The sequence below is a fragment of the Lampris incognitus genome, chromosome 4 (assembly GCF_029633865.1).
Source record: "Lampris incognitus isolate fLamInc1 chromosome 4, fLamInc1.hap2, whole genome shotgun sequence".
In the NCBI taxonomy this organism is placed as follows: Eukaryota; Metazoa; Chordata; class Actinopteri; order Lampriformes; family Lampridae; genus Lampris; species Lampris incognitus.
In genome coordinates, this window is record NC_079214.1 from 5,656,298 (window position 1) to 5,675,803 (window position 19,506).

Consider the following 19,506-nt stretch of genomic DNA (forward strand, 5'->3'; position numbering starts at 1 on the left):
TAAACCCCCCTATCCTTAAACCCTCCCCTATCCTTAAACCCCCCCATCCTTAAACCCCCCTATCCTTAAACCCCCCCATCCTTAAACCCTCTATCCTTAAACCCCCCATCCTTAAACCCCCTATCCTTAAACCCTCCCCTATCCTTAAACCCCCCTATCTTTAAACCCCCATCCTTAAACCCCCATCCTTAAACCCCACTATCCTTAAACCCCCATCCTTAAACCCCCCTATCCTTAAACCCTCCCCTATCCTTAAACCCCCCCATCCTTAAACCCCCCTATCCTTAAACCCCCCCATCCTTAAACCCCCATCCTTAAACCCTCTATCCTTAAACCCCCCATCCTTAAACCCCCTACCCTTAAACCCTCCCCTATCCTTAAACCCTCCATTCAGATGTGGAAAAACTCCACAGAAGAAACCTGATGAGGTTGAAAAAAGAAAGGAAGAAAATTCAGGAGGAGCATCAGAGGAGGGACTCCTCTTCCGGGACTGAGAGACATGCAGTAGAAAGACGAGCAATACCACATTTACAATAACCATCCAAGGACACGCTTAATGAAATACACCTTACAGAGAAATAACTCACAATGTGTGCCTTACACACACACAAGTTATGGTGACATAAAAACCCATCATGATTATATCAGTTATGAGATAGATAGAATGATAGATAGAGAGATAGAACAATGGATAGAACGATAGAACGATAGATGGATAGAATGATAGATAGAGAGATAGAACAATGGATAGAACAATAGAACGATAGATGGATAGAATGATAGATAGAGAGATAGAACGATGGATAGAACAATAGATAGATAGATAGATAGATAGATAGATAGATAGATAGATAGATAGATAGATAGATAGATAGATAGATAGATAGATAGATAGAATGCTGGGCTTCCACATCCTGTCAGACCGCCCTCGGTGTTAGCTCTTCGGGCGCAGCTCCAGGCAGGGCCGTGGTCCCTGGGCCCACAGGACATAGCAGACCAGGCTCCCCCAGCCGATCCAGCTCCAGCTCTCCCAGCCATCAAACGGAGAAACAAACTTAGACGTGGACAAAGACACTGCATGGACGGTACTGGGTGAGGCCGCCGCAAACGTGAATTTGCACCGCCATCTTCCCACACTGGAAGCGGGAAAGTAGATCCGCTGTGGCGAACCCTGACAGGAGCAGCCAAAAGTGGTAGTAGAAGTAGATTCCGAGGTGGCATCCATGTGAGTTGTCAGTTCATGTAGTCCAGAAAGTCCTCGTCTGCATCCTGTGTGTGTAGCAGAATCGGGTAGTGGACGTGAAACTGGATCGCTGTGTCCTGTCCAGCAACATGGACTTCAGGAGCCGGGAGAGTTTATCTGTCGTCTCATTCCATGCAGCTGCACACACGAACTGAAACGAAACACGGTTTCCCCCAGCCCACAGCAGTGCAACACAAAGACACAAACACATCCAAACTACAACAACACAAACATCCAAACTACAACAACGCACATATCCAAATCCAAACTACAACAACACACGTATCCATACTACAACAACACACATATCCAAACTACGACAACACACATATCCAAACTACAACAACACACATATCTAAACTACACAACACATATCCAAACTACAACAACACACATATCCAAACTACACAACACACATATCTAAACTACACAACACACATATCTAAACTACAACAACACACATATCCAAACTACGACAACACACGTATCCAAACTACAACAACACATATCCAAACTACAACAACACACATATATCCAAACTACAAAAAACCTACAGCACACATATCCAAACTACGACAACACACATATCCAAACTACAACAACACACATATCCAAACTACAACACACACATATCCAAACTACACAACACACATATCCAAACTACAACAACAACACATATCCAAACTACAACAACACACATATCCAAACTACAACAACAACACATATCCAAACTACAACAACACACATATCCAAACTACACAACACACATATCTAAACTACACAACACACATATCTAAACTACAACAACACACATATCCAAACTACGACAACACACGTATCCAAACTACAACAACACATATCCAAACTACAACAACACACATATCCAAACTACAAAAAAACCTACAGCACACATATCCAAACTACGACAACACACATATCCAAACTACAACAACACACGTATCCAAACTACAACAACACACATATCCAAACTACAACACACACATATCCAAACTACAACAACACACATATCCAAACTACAAAAAAACCTACAACAAAACACATATCCAAACTACAACAACACACATATCCAAACTACAAAAAACCTACAACAACACACATATCCATACTACAACAACACACATATCCATACTACAACAACACACATATCCATACTACAACAACACACTTATCCAAACTACAAAAAAAACCTACAACACACATCCAAACTACAACAACACACATATCCAAACTACAAAAAAACCTACAACAACACACATATCCAAACTACAACAACACACATATCCAAACTACAACAACACACATATCCAAACTACAAAAAAACCTACAAAAACACACATATCCAACATATAAAAAAAATCTTACTGTCTAACAGAGCGAACGCCAGGATGACTGTGGGAACTGCCGGTGTGCGTGGGGTAGCAGTAAGCTAGCAGTAAGCTAGCGGTAAGCTAGCAGTAAGCTAGCAGAAACAGTTAGCTTCATAAAGAGAGTCATATGAAACAGATTCAAAAGAAACGGCTGGTGACTCCACATGTATGGGAGGAGGCATGTGGTAGTCTGCAGCCCTCCCCGGATCAGCAGAGGGGGTGGAGCAGAGACCGGGATGGCTCGGAAGGGTGGGGCAATTGGCCAAGTACAATTGGGGAGAAAAAGGGGGGAAAATCCAAAAAAAAAAGAAAAGAAAAAGACTGACCTTTGACCTCATGCAAAACAGAATGAAAAAAATGATGAAAGAATGAAAACCACTGACATCTTACTGCCGGGTATGATGGGTATTATTGAACTGCCGGGTATGATGGGTGTTATTGAACTGCCGGGCATGATGGGTATTATTGAACTGCTGGGCATGACGGGTATTATTGAACTGCCGGGTATGATGGGTATTATTGAACTGCTGGGCATGATGGGTATTATTGAACTGCTGGGCATGACGGGTATTATTGAACTGCCGGGTATGATGGGTATTATTGAACTGCTGGGCATGATGGGTATTATTGAACTGCCGGGCATGATGGGTATTATTGAACTGCTGGGCATGATGGGTATTATTGAACTGCTGGGCATGACGGGTATTATTGAACTGCCGGATATGATGGGTATTATTGTCGGCATGTAGACTGATATGAGCTGACAGCCCCGCCACCATGTTGGGGTGTGTCTGCATTCGGGTGTTTATACTCAGGTATGCATGCTATGTTGTGTTGCTGTGTGTGTGTGTGTGTGTGTGTGTGTGTGTGTGTGTGTGTGTGTGTGTGTGTGTGTGTGTGTGTGTGTGTGTGTCCACAGCTATTTCTCCTTGAGGAGACACGGGAACGCAAGTTTGACGGCTACGCCAGGGCCATCCAGAAAGCCTGGAGGAAATATGTGGCCCGCAAGAAGTACGTCCAGATGAGAGAAGAGGGTGAGTAGTGGGTTTTTCTTTCTGTCTGTCCAACACCTCCACCCACACACACACACACACACACACACACACACACAACTCGGTTTCCCCCTCACTCGGTGTCTCGCGTTGTGTCTGTGGACCTCTGCAGCATCCGACCTGCTGCTGAACCGGAAGGAGAGACGGCAGCACAGTCTGAACAGGAACTTCGTCGGGGATTACCTGGGCATGGACGACCGGCCGGAACTCCGACAGTTTCTGGGCAAAAGGGAAAAGGTTGATTTCGCCGACAAGGTCACCAAATATGACCGCCGCTTCAAGGTGGGTTCCCTTCAGCTCCCGGCCCCGTGTCTCCGTCTAAACTCCTCTGTTCACTAAACAGTCGTCCAGTTTGACACCCCCCCCCCCCCATGAACAACTTCCTTTGTTTTTTCCTGTTTTGTCTGCAGGGAATAAAGAGGGACCTAATCCTCACCCCGAAGTGTGTGTACCTGATCGGGAGGGAGAAGGTGAAGCAGGGTCCGGAGAAAGGCCAGGTGATGGAGGTGTTGAAGAGGCGGGTTGAGGTGGAGAAGATCTTGGCCATCTCTCTCAGGTAAGATGCCGTCATCCCCGTCAGCCTTTACAGACCGGTACAGTCAGGACGACCTGTTTTCCATTGAGGCTGTGATGAGGCTGTGATGAGGCCGTGATGAGGCTGTAGGCTGTGTTGAGGCTGTGATGAGGCCGTGATGAGGCCGTGTTGAGGCCGTGTTGAGGCTGTGATGAGGCCGTGATGAGGCCGTGTTGAGGCTGTGTTGAGGCCGTGATGAGGCTGTGTTGAGGCCGCGATGAGGCCGTGATGAGGCCGTGTTGAGGCTGTGTTGAGGCCGTGATGAGGCTGTGTTGAGGCCGCGATGAGGCCGTGATGAGGCTGTGTTGAGGCCGTGATGAGGCCGTGTTGAGGCTGTGTTGAGGCCGTGTTGAGGCTGTGATGAGGCCGTGATGAGGCTGTGTTGAGGCCGTGATGAGGCCGTGTTGAGGCCGTGTTGAGGCTGTGTTGAGGCCGCGATGAGGCTGTGTTGAGGCCGTGATGAGGCTGTGTTGAGGTCGTGATGAGGCCGTGTTGAGGCTGTGATGAGGCTGTGTTGAGGCCGTGATGAGGCTGTGTTGAGGCCGTGATGAGGCTGCGATGAGGCTGTGATGAGGCCGGTTGAGGCTGTGTTGAGGCTGTGATGAGGCTGCGATGGGCTAGCAGTTAGCTTAGCCTGCCCCGCTTCCATGTCCTGTCAGAAAACTACAATGACAACAACAAATGACGCCATGATGCAACACCGTCCATCTACGCAACGTACACGTGGTGTGTCTCCTCCGCCTACCACGACACAAATTCAGCCATTTTGGTTCAGTTTCATTTTGTGATGGAAAAAGAGAAATGGCTGCTGGTTGTGATTTCAGTACGTGCCGTAGGATCAGGACAGGATGTGATGATGGTGATGTTTGAACTTCCGAAAGAACTGAGCTCACTGTAGAAAGTCACCACTGTTTTGGGAATTCTTGGAAATTGGGAAAGAAGTAGTTCTGAACTAGAAAAGTCCATTTCCAACTAAAGAAGCAAGGGTGTCTGGGTAGCATAGCGGTCTATTCCGTCACCTACCAACATAGGGATCGTCAGTTCGAATCCCAATGTTACCGCCGGCTTGGTAGGGCGTCCCTACAGACACAATCGGCCGTGTCTGCGGGTGGGAAGCCGGATGTGGGTTTGTGTCCTGGTCGCTGCACTAGCGCCTCCTCTGGTCGGTCGGGGCGCCTGTTCAGGGGGGAGGGGGAACTGGGGGGGAATAGCGTGATCCTCCCATGCGCTCCGTCTCCCTGGTGAAACTCCTCACTGTCAGGTGAAAAGAAGCGGCTGGTGACTCCACATGTATGGGAGGAGGCATGTGGTAGTCTGCAGACGGGGAGGAGCAGTGACGGGGACTGCTCGGAAAATGGGGTAATTGACCAGATGCAACTGGGGGGAAAAGGGGGGGAAATTCCAACAACAAAATAAAGAAGCAGAAAGACGAGCGCCTGTCAGTGTTCGGGGCGCAGACAGAAACGGACAAGCGTGAAACAAGATGGTGGCAGTTTAACTTAAAGTGTGTGGAATCTCTGCAGTTCTACGGGTCTATAAAGTAAAGGCTGTTTGTTTTGACATAACAAACCTTAATCCCGTGTTTTTAACTTTTACTTTCCGTCCGGTGCTGCAGGAGGTCCTGCCTCCTGTCTCCTTTATCTCCCCTTCCTACAGACCAGCTGCTGTGTGTCGATACCTCAGACACATTAAAAACAGTTATAAACAGTAATAACACATAATAATAATGATAATAACAGTTATAACACATAATAATAATAATGTCTCACACAGGGTAAAAGGTACTTTTACACAGTGACCTGTATGGTTTAATGAAGCTCTTTTTCAAATGTTACTCTGTGTTTGTTGCAGCACAACTCAGGATACACACCTCTACCTGTGTATGTCGCTTGTGGTTCTTTGAGATCCGTCTCGTCTTACTCTTACTGGTGTGAGGATGTGGTTGTGGTGGTTGGTGGAGAGTCTGGGCGTTGTGTGGTTGTGGTGGTTGGTGGAGGGTCTGGGCTTTGTGTGTTTGTGTTTCTGGATGGAGAGCAGCTGCACACCTCAGGACACGCCACTGGCAGAGATTTGAAAGAAAAGATGACGTGTAACTATGAGTACTTGGTGTAAGCAGACGGCACCAGATATCAACCCATCACCACGCTGACAGCACACAGATGTGCACACAGATGTGCACACAGAAACCTGTGTAACGCCTGCATGCCTTCATCTTCACTGTGTACAGCCTGCACACCTTCATCTTCACTGTGTACAGCCTGCACACCTTCATCTTCACTGTGTACAGCCTGCACACCTTCATCTTCACTGTGTACAGCCTGCACACCTTCATCTTCACTGTGTACAGCCTACACACCTTCATCTTCATTGTGTACAGCCTGCACACCCTCATCTTCACTGTGTAACGCCTGCACACCTTCATCTTCACTGTGTACAGCCTGCACACCTTCATCTTCACTGTGTACAGCCTACACACCTTCATCTTCACTGTGTACAGCCTGCACACCTTCATCTTCATTGTGTACAGCCTACACACCTTCATCTTCATTGTGTACAGCCTGCACACCCTCATCTTCACTGTGTAACGCCTGCACACCTTCATCTTCACTGTGTACAGCCTGCACACCTTCATCTTCACTGTGTACAGCCTGCACACCTTCATCTTCACTGTGTAACGCCTGCACACCTTCATCTTCACTGTGTACAGCCTGCACACCTTCATCTTCACTGTGTACAGCCTGCACACCTTCATCTTCACTGTGTAACGCCTGCACACCTTCATCTTCACTGTGTACAGCCTGCACACCTTCATCTTCACTGTGTACAGCCTGCACACCTTCATCTTCACTGTGTACAGCCTGCACACCACCTTCATTGTGTACAGCCTACACACCTTCATCTTCACTGTGTACAGCCTGCACACCTTCATCTTCACTGTGTAACGCCTGCACGCCTTCATCTTCACTGTGTAACGCCTGCACACCTTCATCTTCACTGTGTACAGCCTGCACACCTTCATCTTCACTGTGTAACGCCTGCACACCTTCATCTTCACTGTGTACAGCCTGCACACCATCTTCATTGTGTACAGCCTACACACCTTCATCTTCACTGTGTACAGCCTGCACACCTTCATCTTCACTGTGTACAGCCTGCACACCTTCATCTTCACTGTGTACAGCCTGCACACCTTCATCTTCACTGTGTACAGCCTGCACACCTTCATCTTCACTGTGTACAGCCTGCACACCTTCATCTTCACTGTGTACAGCCTACACACCTTCATCTTCACTGTGTAACGCCTGCACGCCTTCATCTTCACTGTGTACAGCCTGCACGCCTTCATCTTCACTGTGTACAGCCTGCACACCTTCATCTTCACTGTGTACAGCCTGCACACCTTCATCTTCACTGTGTACAGCCTGCACACCTTCATCTTCACTGTGTACAGCCTGCACACCTTCATCTTCACTGTGTACAGCCTACACACCTTCATCTTCATTGTGTACAGCCTGCACACCCTCATCTTCACTGTGTAACGCCTGCACACCTTCATCTTCACTGTGTACAGCCTGCACACCTTCATCTTCACTGTGTACAGCCTACACACCTTCATCTTCACTGTGTACAGCCTGCACACCTTCATCTTCATTGTGTACAGCCTACACACCTTCATCTTCATTGTGTACAGCCTGCACACCCTCATCTTCACTGTGTAACGCCTGCACACCTTCATCTTCACTGTGTACAGCCTGCACACCTTCATCTTCACTGTGTACAGCCTGCACACCTTCATCTTCACTGTGTAACGCCTGCACACCTTCATCTTCACTGTGTACAGCCTGCACACCACCTTCATTGTGTACAGCCTACACACCTTCATCTTCACTGTGTACAGCCTGCACACCTTCATCTTCACTGTGTAACGCCTGCACGCCTTCATCTTCACTGTGTAACGCCTGCACACCTTCATCTTCACTGTGTACAGCCTGCACACCTTCATCTTCACTGTGTAACGCCTGCACACCTTCATCTTCACTGTGTACAGCCTGCACACCATCTTCATTGTGTACAGCCTACACACCTTCATCTTCACTGTGTACAGCCTGCACACCTTCATCTTCACTGTGTACAGCCTGCACACCTTCATCTTCACTGTGTACAGCCTGCACACCTTCATCTTCACTGTGTACAGCCTGCACACCTTCATCTTCACTGTGTACAGCCTACACACCTTCATCTTCACTGTGTAACGCCTGCACGCCTTCATCTTCACTGTGTACAGCCTGCACGCCTTCATCTTCACTGTGTAACGCCTGCACACCTTCATCTTCACTGTGTAACGCCTGCACACCTTCATCTTCATTGTGTACAGCCTGCACACCTTCATCTTCACTGTGTACAGCCTGCACACCTTCATCTTCACTGTGTAACGCCTGCACACCTTCATCTTCACTGTGTACAGCCTGCACACCTTCATCTTCACTGTGTAATGCCTGCACACCTTCATCTTCACTGTGTACAGCCTGCACACCTTCATCTTCATTGTGTACAGCCTACACACCTTCATCTTCACTGTGTAACGCCTGCACGCCTTCATCTTCACTGTGTACAGCCTGCACGCCTTCATCTTCACTGTGTAACGCCTGCACACCTTCATCTTCACTGTGTAACGCCTGCACACCTTCATCTTCATTGTGTACAGCCTGCACACCTTCATCTTCACTGTGTACAGCCTGCACACCTTCATCTTCACTGTGTAACGCCTGCACACCATCTTCACTGTGTAACGCCTGCACACCTTCATCTTCACTGTGTACAGCCTGCACACCTTCATCTTCATTGTGTACAGCCTACACACCTTCATCTTCATTGTGTACAGCCTACACACCTTCATCTTCATTGTGTACAGCCTACACACCTTCATCTTCACTGTGTAACGCCTGCACGCCTTCATCTTCACTGTGTACAGCCTGCACGCCTTCATCTTCACTGTGTAACGCCTGCACACCTTCATCTTCACTGTGTAACGCCTGCACACCTTCATCTTCATTGTGTACAGCCTGCACACCTTCATCTTCACTGTGTAACGCCTGCACGCCTTCATCTTCACTGTGTACAGCCTGCACGCCTTCATCTTCACTGTGTAACGCCTGCACACCTTCATCTTCACTGTGTAACGCCTGCACACCTTCATCTTCATTGTGTACAGCCTGCACACCTTCATCTTCACTGTGTACAGCCTGCACACCTTCATCTTCACTGTGTAACGCCTGCACACCTTCATCTTCACTGTGTACAGCCTGCACACCTTCATCTTCACTGTGTACAGCCTGCACACCTTCATCTTCATTGTGTACAGCCTACACACCTTCATCTTCATTGTGTACAGCCTACACACCTTCATCTTCATTGTGTACAGCCTACACACCTTCATCTTCACTGTGTAACGCCTGCACGCCTTCATCTTCACTGTGTACAGCCTGCACGCCTTCATCTTCACTGTGTAAAGCCTGCACACCTTCATCTTCACTGTGTAACGCCTCCACACCTTCATCTTCATTGTGTACAGCCTGCACACCTTCATCTTCATTGTGTACAGCCTGCACGCCTTCATCTTCACTGTGTAACGCCTGCACACCTTCATCTTCATTGTGTACAGCCTACACACCTTCATCTTCACTGTGTAATGCCTGTAAACCTTCATCTTCATTGTGTACAGCCTGCACGCCCTCATCTTCACTGTGTACAGCCTGCACGCTGTCATCTTCACTGTGTACAGCCTGCACGCCGTCATCTTCACTGTAGTCCCAGAGAGATGAAGAGCGGATGAAACCTTGTTGGCTTCTGCTTCCCTTTAGTTGGCAAACCGCCTCTCACACACACACACACACCTCGTTCACACATTCACACCTAGGGACAATGTAGTACGGCCGATTCACCTGACCTACATGTCTTTGGACTGAGGGAGGAAACCAGAGCCCCCGGAGGAAACCCACACAGACATGGGGAGAACATGCAAACTCCACACAGAGGACGACCCGGGACGACCCTCAAGGTTGGACTACCCCGGGGCTCGAACCCAGAACCTTCTTGCTCTGAGGTGACTGCGCTAACCACTGCACCACCGTGCTGCCCCAAGTGTTAGCTTTTACAAGCCAATTTTATCCAGATTTAAAAAATCCAAATTCAGAATTAAAAAAAAAAGAATTAATTAATTAATTAATTAAAAAAATTATATCCAGACTTTATTGGCCTGCTGCCCAGTTACTGCTGGGATAGGCTCCAGCATCCCCGCGGCCCTGAGTAGGATAAGTGGTTTGGATAATGGCTAGATGGATGGATGGATAATAAAAACTTCTGGGGGGGGGGGGCCTGCTTTTTCATTCACATGCCACACCACACGTCTGTGCTGTACACGAGAGACAGAACTGAGGGGCATCCTAGTCTGTACTGCATGTACGTTATCACAAGGCCAGTGGAAAAAACATGGTTGTCTACTACACACCAAAAAAAAATCATTGCTCAGAATATCAGAAGCCACAGCAAGTCAAGACTGTTTAAAAAGCCCCCATGTGCAGCACCAGCCTCTTCTGTGCCTGATGGGGACTTGGTGACACCGTTGGCATGAACAACACGGAACAGTTCAGCAGTACGAGGGAGTGATCCCAGAATCAGAACAGCTCTCCAACACGATGTGGAAACCCTTCGCCAGGACTCGGACGTCTCCATAAGGCCAACTCTGAAGACCAGGGGCCTCGTGTCTCAGTCGCTACTATGGGCAAGTTTGTTCTTACACGCCCATGGAATTTTTTTTAGCCCTCAAAGTTGTCTGACAGGCAGCAGCAAAGCATGCTGGTTATTTGTAATTCCGTCCTCCTAACATCTGTTGTCTACCTCTTGCAGTGAGCAACCACCCGGGCCTGCAAAGACACCGGTGTTAGCCAGTCGGTGTCTGAATTCAGGGGTTAGCCAGGTTCTACACTGGTCTCTGAGACAAACCTCAGGGCTACAAAACCCCATGGGTGTGCAAGAACACATTTGCCCCTAGTAACGATGATACACAAGGCCCCAGATGAGGAGAAAAACACCTGTCCTGCCTTCACTCCTCTCCAGCCTCATGTCCTCCAGGAGCCAATGATTAATCCCTCTCTTGACATGTTCAAGCACCTACGGGACACCAGACTCTCTTTTTTTTCTTCACATTTTAAGATCGACCGTATGTGGACATACAAGTGTTGTGTGAGTCCCGTCGTCTGCTTTTGTGTTGCTGCTGTGAGTCAAAGCCTCCATGCATGCAGCCTACATGTGAGCAGACGCGTAGACCGCAGCCCTGCATGTAAACCTCTGCAGAAAGCCGAGAAGCAGACTTCAAAGCCCCGGTCTGGATTTTCAATCACACGTGTCCCCGTGTCCCTGTAAATGTCCCGTACGAGTATTACAGACATGCGGAGCAGATTGAAAAGCGCCACTTGTACAGTGTGTGTCTGTTCCTCTGCGTGTGGAGTTTATACTGAGCTTCGCTTCTGTCCACTTTTCTGAAGACCTGGCAGCACAGAGACGACAGGTTGTGGAAAACATCGCCGTGTGCAGCGCACGATGATCGGAAGGAAAGCCTTCATGTTTACTATGACCAGGGCTGCACGACATCAGGAAAACATGCGACGTAACGGTGTTGAATATTGTGATGACGATATGACTCAGGATAAATAAACAAATATTGAAGTATACGGTTTTAATGTCTTTCTGCTTTAGGTTTGCTGCTAACACAGACCCCAGACAGTGAACAGCCTATGCACATTGAATAAACACATGAAACGCATTATTTCCATTCCAGCAACATGGTTTTATTGAAACAATGCACCTGGCTACAGCCGCTATATTGGCAACGAACAAACACCACCAACTTGGTTGCATGGCAATAGTTTCTTCATCACTTTAACAGAACACCTAGGTCTATTTAAAGCAGCTACTAGGAGTTCACATTATAAGTGATTATGTAACAGTCTCAATTTAAAACTGATGTCTTACCAGTTTTGCAGAGTGAGCAACTAATGCTAGAATTTTATTTTTTATATTATATTTTGTGGCGGCATGGTGGCGCAGTGGTTAGCGTGGTCGCCTCACAGCAAGAAGGTTCTGGGTTGACATAGCGTACCAGTATACATACAATGTACAGTACAGTATATACAAAATGGTTGGATTTATTGAAAGTGTTTAGTGTTCATTTGAATAACAGCCCGCGGAAAGAAACTTTTTATATCTGGTTGTTTTGGGGTACAGTGCTCTGTAGCGCCTACCAGAGGGGAGGAGTTGGAACAGGTTGTGACCAGGGTCTGATGGGTCTGCAATGATGTTGCCTGCCCGTTTCCTGAGTCTGGAGGTGTATAAGTCGTGAATGGAGGGCAGGTTGGCACCAGTGATTTTCTCTGCAGACCTAACTGTCCGCTGTAGTCAAGTCTAGTCAGTTTTATTTGTATAGCCCAATATCACAGATTACAAATTTGCCTCAGTGAGCTTTACAGCAACACAACATCCTGCCCTTAGCCCCTCTCCTGTTCTGTTTGGTGGCCCATCCAAACCAGATAGTGATGGATGTGCAGATGACAGACTGGATTATTGCAGTGTAGAACTGAATCAGCAGTTCCTGAGGCAGGTGGAATTTATTGAGCTGGTGGTGAAAGTACATCCTCTGCTGGGCCTTTTTGATGATTGTGTCAATGTTGGATGCCCACCTTAGGTCCTGGGAGATTGTGGAACCCATAGATCTGTAGGTTTTCACCGTAGACACTGTTATGTTGAGTATGGTGAGAGGGGCAGTGTTGGGGGGCTCCTCCTGAAGTTCACTGTTTTGAGCTTGTTCAGCTCCAGGTTGTTATGGCTGCACTAGAGGGCCGGCTGATCAACCTCCCGTCTATGTGCAGACTCATCACCATCCCAGATAAGGCCAGTGATGGTTGTGTCATCCACAGACTTCAGGAGTTAAACAGACGGGTTACCTGAGATGCAGTCATTTGTGTTAGAGGGAGAAGAGTAGAGGGGAGAGAACACATCCCTGGGGGATGCCAGTGCTGATTGTCCGGGTGCTGGATGTGATTTTCCTCAGCCTCACCAGCTGCCTCCTGTCTGTTAGGAAGTTTTTAATCCACTGGCAGATGGGGGCTGGTACAGTGAGCTGGGTGAGTTTGGAGTGGAGGATATCTGGGACGATGGTGTTGAACGCTGAACTGAAGTCCACAAACAGGACCCTTGTGTATGTTCCTGGGGAGTTGAGGTGTTAGAAGATGTAGTGCAATCCCATGCCGACTGCGTCCTCCCCTTACCTGTTTGCTTGGTAGGCAAACTGCAGGGGGTTGAGCAGGGGGCCTGTGACTTCCTTCAGGTGGGCCAACACCAGTCTCTCAAAGGATTTCATGACCACATACGTTAGGGCAATGGGCCTGTAGTCATTAAATCCTGTGATAGGGGGTTTCTTGGGGACCGGGATGATAGGGGAGCTTTTGAGGCAGGAGGAGACTTCACACACCTCCAGTGATCTGTTGAAGATCAGTGTGAAAATGGGGGCCAGCTGGTCAGCACAGACTTTAAGACAGGAGGGTGACACGCCATCCAAGCTTGGTGCCTTCTTGGTCTTCTGTCTCTGGAAGAGCTGGCACACGAGCTGGCAAGGAGTGCAGTTGATTGTGTATTGTGGCTGGAGAGGGTGAGGGGTGTGAAAGTTTGCTTTTCAGACCTACAGTAAAACCCATTTAGGTCATCAGCCAGTTGATGGTTCCCTGCAGTGTGTGTGTGTGTGTGTTGGGGGGGGGGTCTCCTGTAGTTGGTAATGTCTTTCAATCCTCTCCAGACTGATGATGGATCGTTGGCAGAAAACCTGTTTTTCAACTTTTCAGAGTAGCACCTTTTTGCCCCTCTGATCTCCTTTGTGAGTGTATTTCTGGCTTTGTTGTACCGGATCCTTCTCCACTCCTGTAGGCTTCTTCTTTTGCCTGACGAAGCTGCCTGAGTTTAGCTCTGATCCAGAGTTTATTGTTGTTGAAGGTACAGAAAGATTTGGTGGGCACACACATGTCCTCACAAAATCTGATGTAAGATGTCACAGTGTCAGTAAGTTCGTCCAGGTCTGTAGATGCAGCCTCAAAAACACTCCAGTCAGTGCAGTCGAGGCAGGCCTGGAGATCCAGTTCTGACTCATTGGTCAATTTCCTCACAGTTTTAACCACAGGCTTTGCAGTTTTTAGTTTCTGCCTGTGGGTTGGGATAGGATGAATCAGACATTGATCAGAGAGGCCCAGGGCTGCACGGGGGACAGAGCGATAGGCGTCCTTTAATATTGTGTAGCAATGATCCAGAGTGTTTTTGTCTCTGGTGGGACATTTAACATGCTGTCTGTATTTTGGCAGGTCATGGCTGAGGTTTGCTCTGTTAAAATCCCCAAGGATAATGAGTAGGGAGTCTGGATATTTGTGCCCCATGTTTATAATTTGATCAGCAGGTGTTTTAACGCCTCTTTAACACAGGCCTGGGTGGGATATAGACACCCACCAGAATAAATGATGAACATTCCCGCGGTGAATAGAATGGGTTACAGTCAATGAAAAAGGTCTCCGAGTGAGAACTGCATGAGTTCTTCAAAACTGTCACATCCATACACCAACCTTCGTTTATGTAGAAGCATATGCTTCCACCCTGGCCCCCCCCCTCCGATTGCTCCGTATCGCAGTCCGCCAGGAGGAGTTGGAACTGCAGCAGATGAAGTGTACTGTCCGTGATATGCTCACTAAGTCACTCATATCTGACAAAACTGTTCTATTTAATCTGCATAAATGTAATTTTTCCACAATATGTTCACTTCTTTCCCAACAAGGTCAGATCTGATCTCGTCTCAAACATTTTCATGGTCATTCCCCAAACGCCAGCGTCTCACATTTTGCATCTCATTGTGTTCCTGTGGAGATTTTCCTCACCTGAATCAAGGGTTCATGGATAGTGGGTGTTGTACATTGTGCGGAATGTAGTAATGATTGTGAAGCCCTCCGGGGGTAAATTGTGATTTGACTGTCCTGTTTGGTTTTTTTCAGTACGATGCAGGACGATTTCCTGATCCTGCATGAGCAGGAGTACGACAGCCTGCTGGAGTGCATCTTTAAGACGGAGTTCATCAGTTTGCTGGCCCGCCGCTTTGAGGAGAAGACGCAGAGAAAGCTGCCGCTCAAGTTTAGCAGCACGTAAGTAAAGACACCTGAAATCCATCCGGAACCAACAGCACCACGAACACGTTAGTTGTTTTGCTATTTTCACAACCACGCACCTCGTTTGACAATAACAAGTTGTGTTTGACTGAAATAAACGAAGCGGTATGGTGGTGCAGTGGTTAGCACGGTCGCCTCACAGCAAGAAGGTCCTGGGTTCGAGCCCCGGGGTAGTCCAACCTTGGGGGTCGTCCCGGGTCGTCCTCTGTGTGGAGCTTGCATGTTCTCCCCGCGTCTGCGTGGGTTTCCTCCAGGTGCTCCGGTTTCCCCCCACAGTCCAAAGACGTAGGTCAGGTGACTCGGCCGTACTAAGTTGTCCCTAGGTGTGTGTGTGTGTGTGTGTGTGTGTGTGTGTGTGTGTGTGTGTGTGTGTGTGTGTGTGTGTGTGTGATGGACTGGCGGCCTGTCCAGGGTGTCTCCCCGCCTGCTCCCCAACGACTGCTGGGATAGGCTCCAGCATCCCCGCAACCCTGAGTGCAGGAAGAGCGGGTCAGATAATGGATGGATGGATGAAATAAAAGGTGCATTCCGTAATGTTGCATGCTGCCACAGCTACGAGGAGCACTGCGACAACACGACGCTCCACTGACGAGAAGAAACATGATATCTCTCACTCCGTTAGGTCAATGTTGTGGATTTGTCTGCTCCTATACAATAGGATGGGTTACATGCAGAAGACAAATATGTACAATGACAAAATAAAGTGGCTTTCTTCTCTTCTTTTTTGTTTGAGACCTGAAAGCCTCAAAAAGAACTGAAAACGACGTGGCATCGCTTGATTTTTTTTCATTCACAAGTGATAAAGTGAACAATGTTCATGACGTCTCTCCAAAAACAGCAGAAGTGGGACGGACAACTGTTGTGTGCACCGATTGCTGATCGCACCTTTAAGTCCTTGTGGGAAATCAGAAGTGGGTTGGGAAGGCGGTTTCCAGCTTGTCAAGGCTTTTTTAAACTTGTTTTACGTCTCATAATGCTGATCTAAAGATATTGCTGGTTTAAAAAGTCTCGCCCCGCTGGTAGATCGTATTGTTTGTTTCAGGAAGTGCACTTTTTTATAAAGAATTTTCACTAAGAAAAGAAATCATAAAACAAGGAAAAACTTAAGCATAAGCTTTCCGTTTTAGAGGAAATGTCTTGAATCAAGTGATGTCATCATGAAACAAGTGCGCTTTTCTTGAAACGAGATTCGAGATAAAGATTTAATACTTCTTTGCCATACAACTTAGTTGTTGGGAATTTAGTGTGCTCACATAACCCCCACCCTATAAAACATTATGTACATCCGTGGATGTAAGATCTAGTGCAAAATAAGAGTAAAATAATCAGGTGCTTTAAAATACAGTAAAATACAGTAGTGGTTAGTGCTGATGCAGAATTGGGGAGCCATTTTTTCCACTACATGGTGCCGGCTCAACTCGACTCGACGTTTTTGTTTTCCATTACTGGAAAGCAATGGCATTTTGGTAACTGTTGCCACTTTTCTGTTACCACCTTTGTCGAGGTTCCAAAAGAACTGGAGCGAGTACCAAAGTCAATGCAGACCAGCTACACTGAGGGGTACTGCTACGGTAATGGAAAACGACACTCTGCGAGTCGAGTTGAGCCGGTACCATGTAGTGGAAAAGGGGCATTAGTGGTTGGATGGTTCTGTAGGAAGTGGTGTTGAGGAAACGGGGTGTCTCCGTGTTCATGGCCCTGAGTCTTTTTCCTGAGAGGAGGGTTATTAAGAGGGGCTGGGCAGGGGTGTGTGGAGTCCTGTAGTGTTTCTAGACCTTTACGCTGAATGTGGTTCTAGTAGATGTCAGAGATGGGAGTGAGTTTGCAGCTGATGATTTGTGAGGCAGGGCAAAAAATGCTGTCCAGCTGCTTCCTCTGCTGAGCTGTGGAGTTGCCAATACCACACAGATGGAGAAGAGGTGAGAACACTTTCTATCGCAGCTCTGTAGAACTGCAGCATCCCCTTTCTAGACACCCCAAACGTTTTGAGCTGCAGATCGAGTTGCCGTTCAATTTCAGAGAGGAGGAGATCGTTGCTCCGAGAAACTTAAAGCTGTCTACTCTCTTTCCACCTCTAGACCATTGATGGTCAGTGGCGGGAGAGCCTTCCCGTCTCTCCGAAAGTCGACCACCAGCTCTTTAGTTTTGGAGACGTTCCATTCCAAGTTGTAGAGAGAGCACCAGTCAATCAGAGACAAGACCTCGTTTCTATAGGCTGATTCACTGTCACATGAGATCAGCCCCACCACTGTTGTGTCGCCAGCAAATGTAAACATTCTAACAGAGTCACAATGTGAAGTGCAGTCATTTGTGTACAATGAATACAAGAGAGGTGCTAGTACACAGCCCTGAGGGGCACCAGTGTTTATGTACCGGGTTTTAGAGAGCTGTTTGTTCATTTTAACTACCGGTGTTCTATGCTGTAGAACGTCAGATATCAATGACATGAGGAGCGATTGACTCCTAGTTGCCTTAACGTATCAAAAAGTTTGCAGGTAAGATCGTATTAAAAGCAGAGGTATAGTCCACAAAGAGAACCTGTACATAGGTGGCAGGAGCTTCTAAGTGCTGCAGGATGAAATGGAGACAGAGGGACATAGCATCCTCTATATTTGCCCAGTATGGAAACTGGTAGGGGTCTAAGCCGACCGTGTGGATAGCTGTTTACAAACTAGGCCCTGAAAGATTTTCGTTATTACCGATGTTAATACAACAGGTCTGTAATCATTCAGGCAGCTGATGTTGGATTTCTTAGGTGCAGGGATTATGCCAACATAATCAATAATATCACAAGCAATGATAATTTCTTGAAATAAGTATTATGAGACAGCAAGCTTGAATACTTGGATGAGTTTCTCTATTTTTTAATTGCATTGCATTCGTTGGAGGTGAAGCGGGGGTTTGGCTGTAGGAATGATCGAGATGTTAGTAATAAAACATGGCTGGTGTGTTCCTGTTGGTGTTCAGACTGGAGATGAAGCTGAAGAAGGAGAACTGGGGTTTTCTGAGTGCTGGTGGCTCCCGGCAGGTCACCTTCATTCAGGGTCAGGGAGACGTGGCAGTCCTGAAGCCATCCAGCAAAATGCTGCAGGTCAGCATCGGACCAGGACTCCCCAAGAACACACGTGAGTGTCACAGACATCAGAAACACAAAGCCGATTGATTACAAATAATGCAAAAGTATTCGACGCTCCAACAAGCTCCCTCAACACACAGCATCCGCAGCACATCTTCACGGTTAACTCTGGCCTCTGAGGACTTTGCACACCAAGGCCAAAATCTTCATATGAAAATTTTGCATGTCAAAAAATACAGCGGGGGTGTCTGGGTGGCGTGGCGGTCTAGTCTGTTGCCTACCAACACAGGGGTCGCCGGTTCAAATACCCGTGTTACCTCCGGCTTGGTCAGACGTCCCTACAGTCACAATTGGCCGTGTCTGCAGTCGGGAAGCCGGATGTGGGTATGTGTCCTGGTTGCTGTGCTAGCGCCTCCTCTGGCCGGTCTGGAGCCTGTTCAGGGGGAGGGGGGACTGGGGGGAATAGTATGATCCTCCCACGCGCTACATCCCCCTGGTGAAACTCCTCACTGTCAGGTGAAAAGAAGCGGCTGGTGACTCCACATGTATGGGAGGAGGCATGTGGTAGTCTGCAGCCCTCCCCGGATTGACAGAGGGGGTGGAGCAGAGACCGGGGCAGCTCGGAAGAGTGGGGTAATTGGCCAAGTACAATTGGGGCGAAAAAGAGGGAAAAATAAAATAAAATGAAATAAATATGGCTTCATATTTTGTCCGTTAAGTTTAAACACCAACTCCAAAACTGCCATCTGTCATAAATATTCAGAACAGGTTTTGATTTTCTGCAGTTTTGTTCTGCATCCGTCAGAAAGGTCTTAGATTTGTGAGTTGTTGCTCTCGCCACTCCGCCGGCAAACTAGACGTGTAATGTTTCTGTACATAACGATTTTTACAGATGACGGATCAAAAAAAAAAAACATGAAA

At 47.6% G+C, this 19,506-nt stretch overlaps 1 protein-coding gene across 2 annotated transcripts in view; it reads left to right on the forward strand.

Annotated features, from left to right (window-relative positions):
* Window positions 1-19,506, forward strand: part of myo1ea (myosin IEa) — a 121,458-nt gene that overhangs the window by 93,302 nt on the left and 8,650 nt on the right. For both annotated transcript variants that reach the window (XM_056278085.1, XM_056278086.1), the window contains exons 20-24: window positions 3,551-3,665; window positions 3,796-3,965; window positions 4,094-4,239; window positions 15,339-15,485; window positions 18,477-18,634. In XM_056278085.1, coding sequence (XP_056134060.1) covers window positions 3,551-3,665; window positions 3,796-3,965; window positions 4,094-4,239; window positions 15,339-15,485; window positions 18,477-18,634 — 736 coding nt within the window. The remainder of the gene's footprint in view (window positions 1-3,550; window positions 3,666-3,795; window positions 3,966-4,093; window positions 4,240-15,338; window positions 15,486-18,476; window positions 18,635-19,506) is intronic.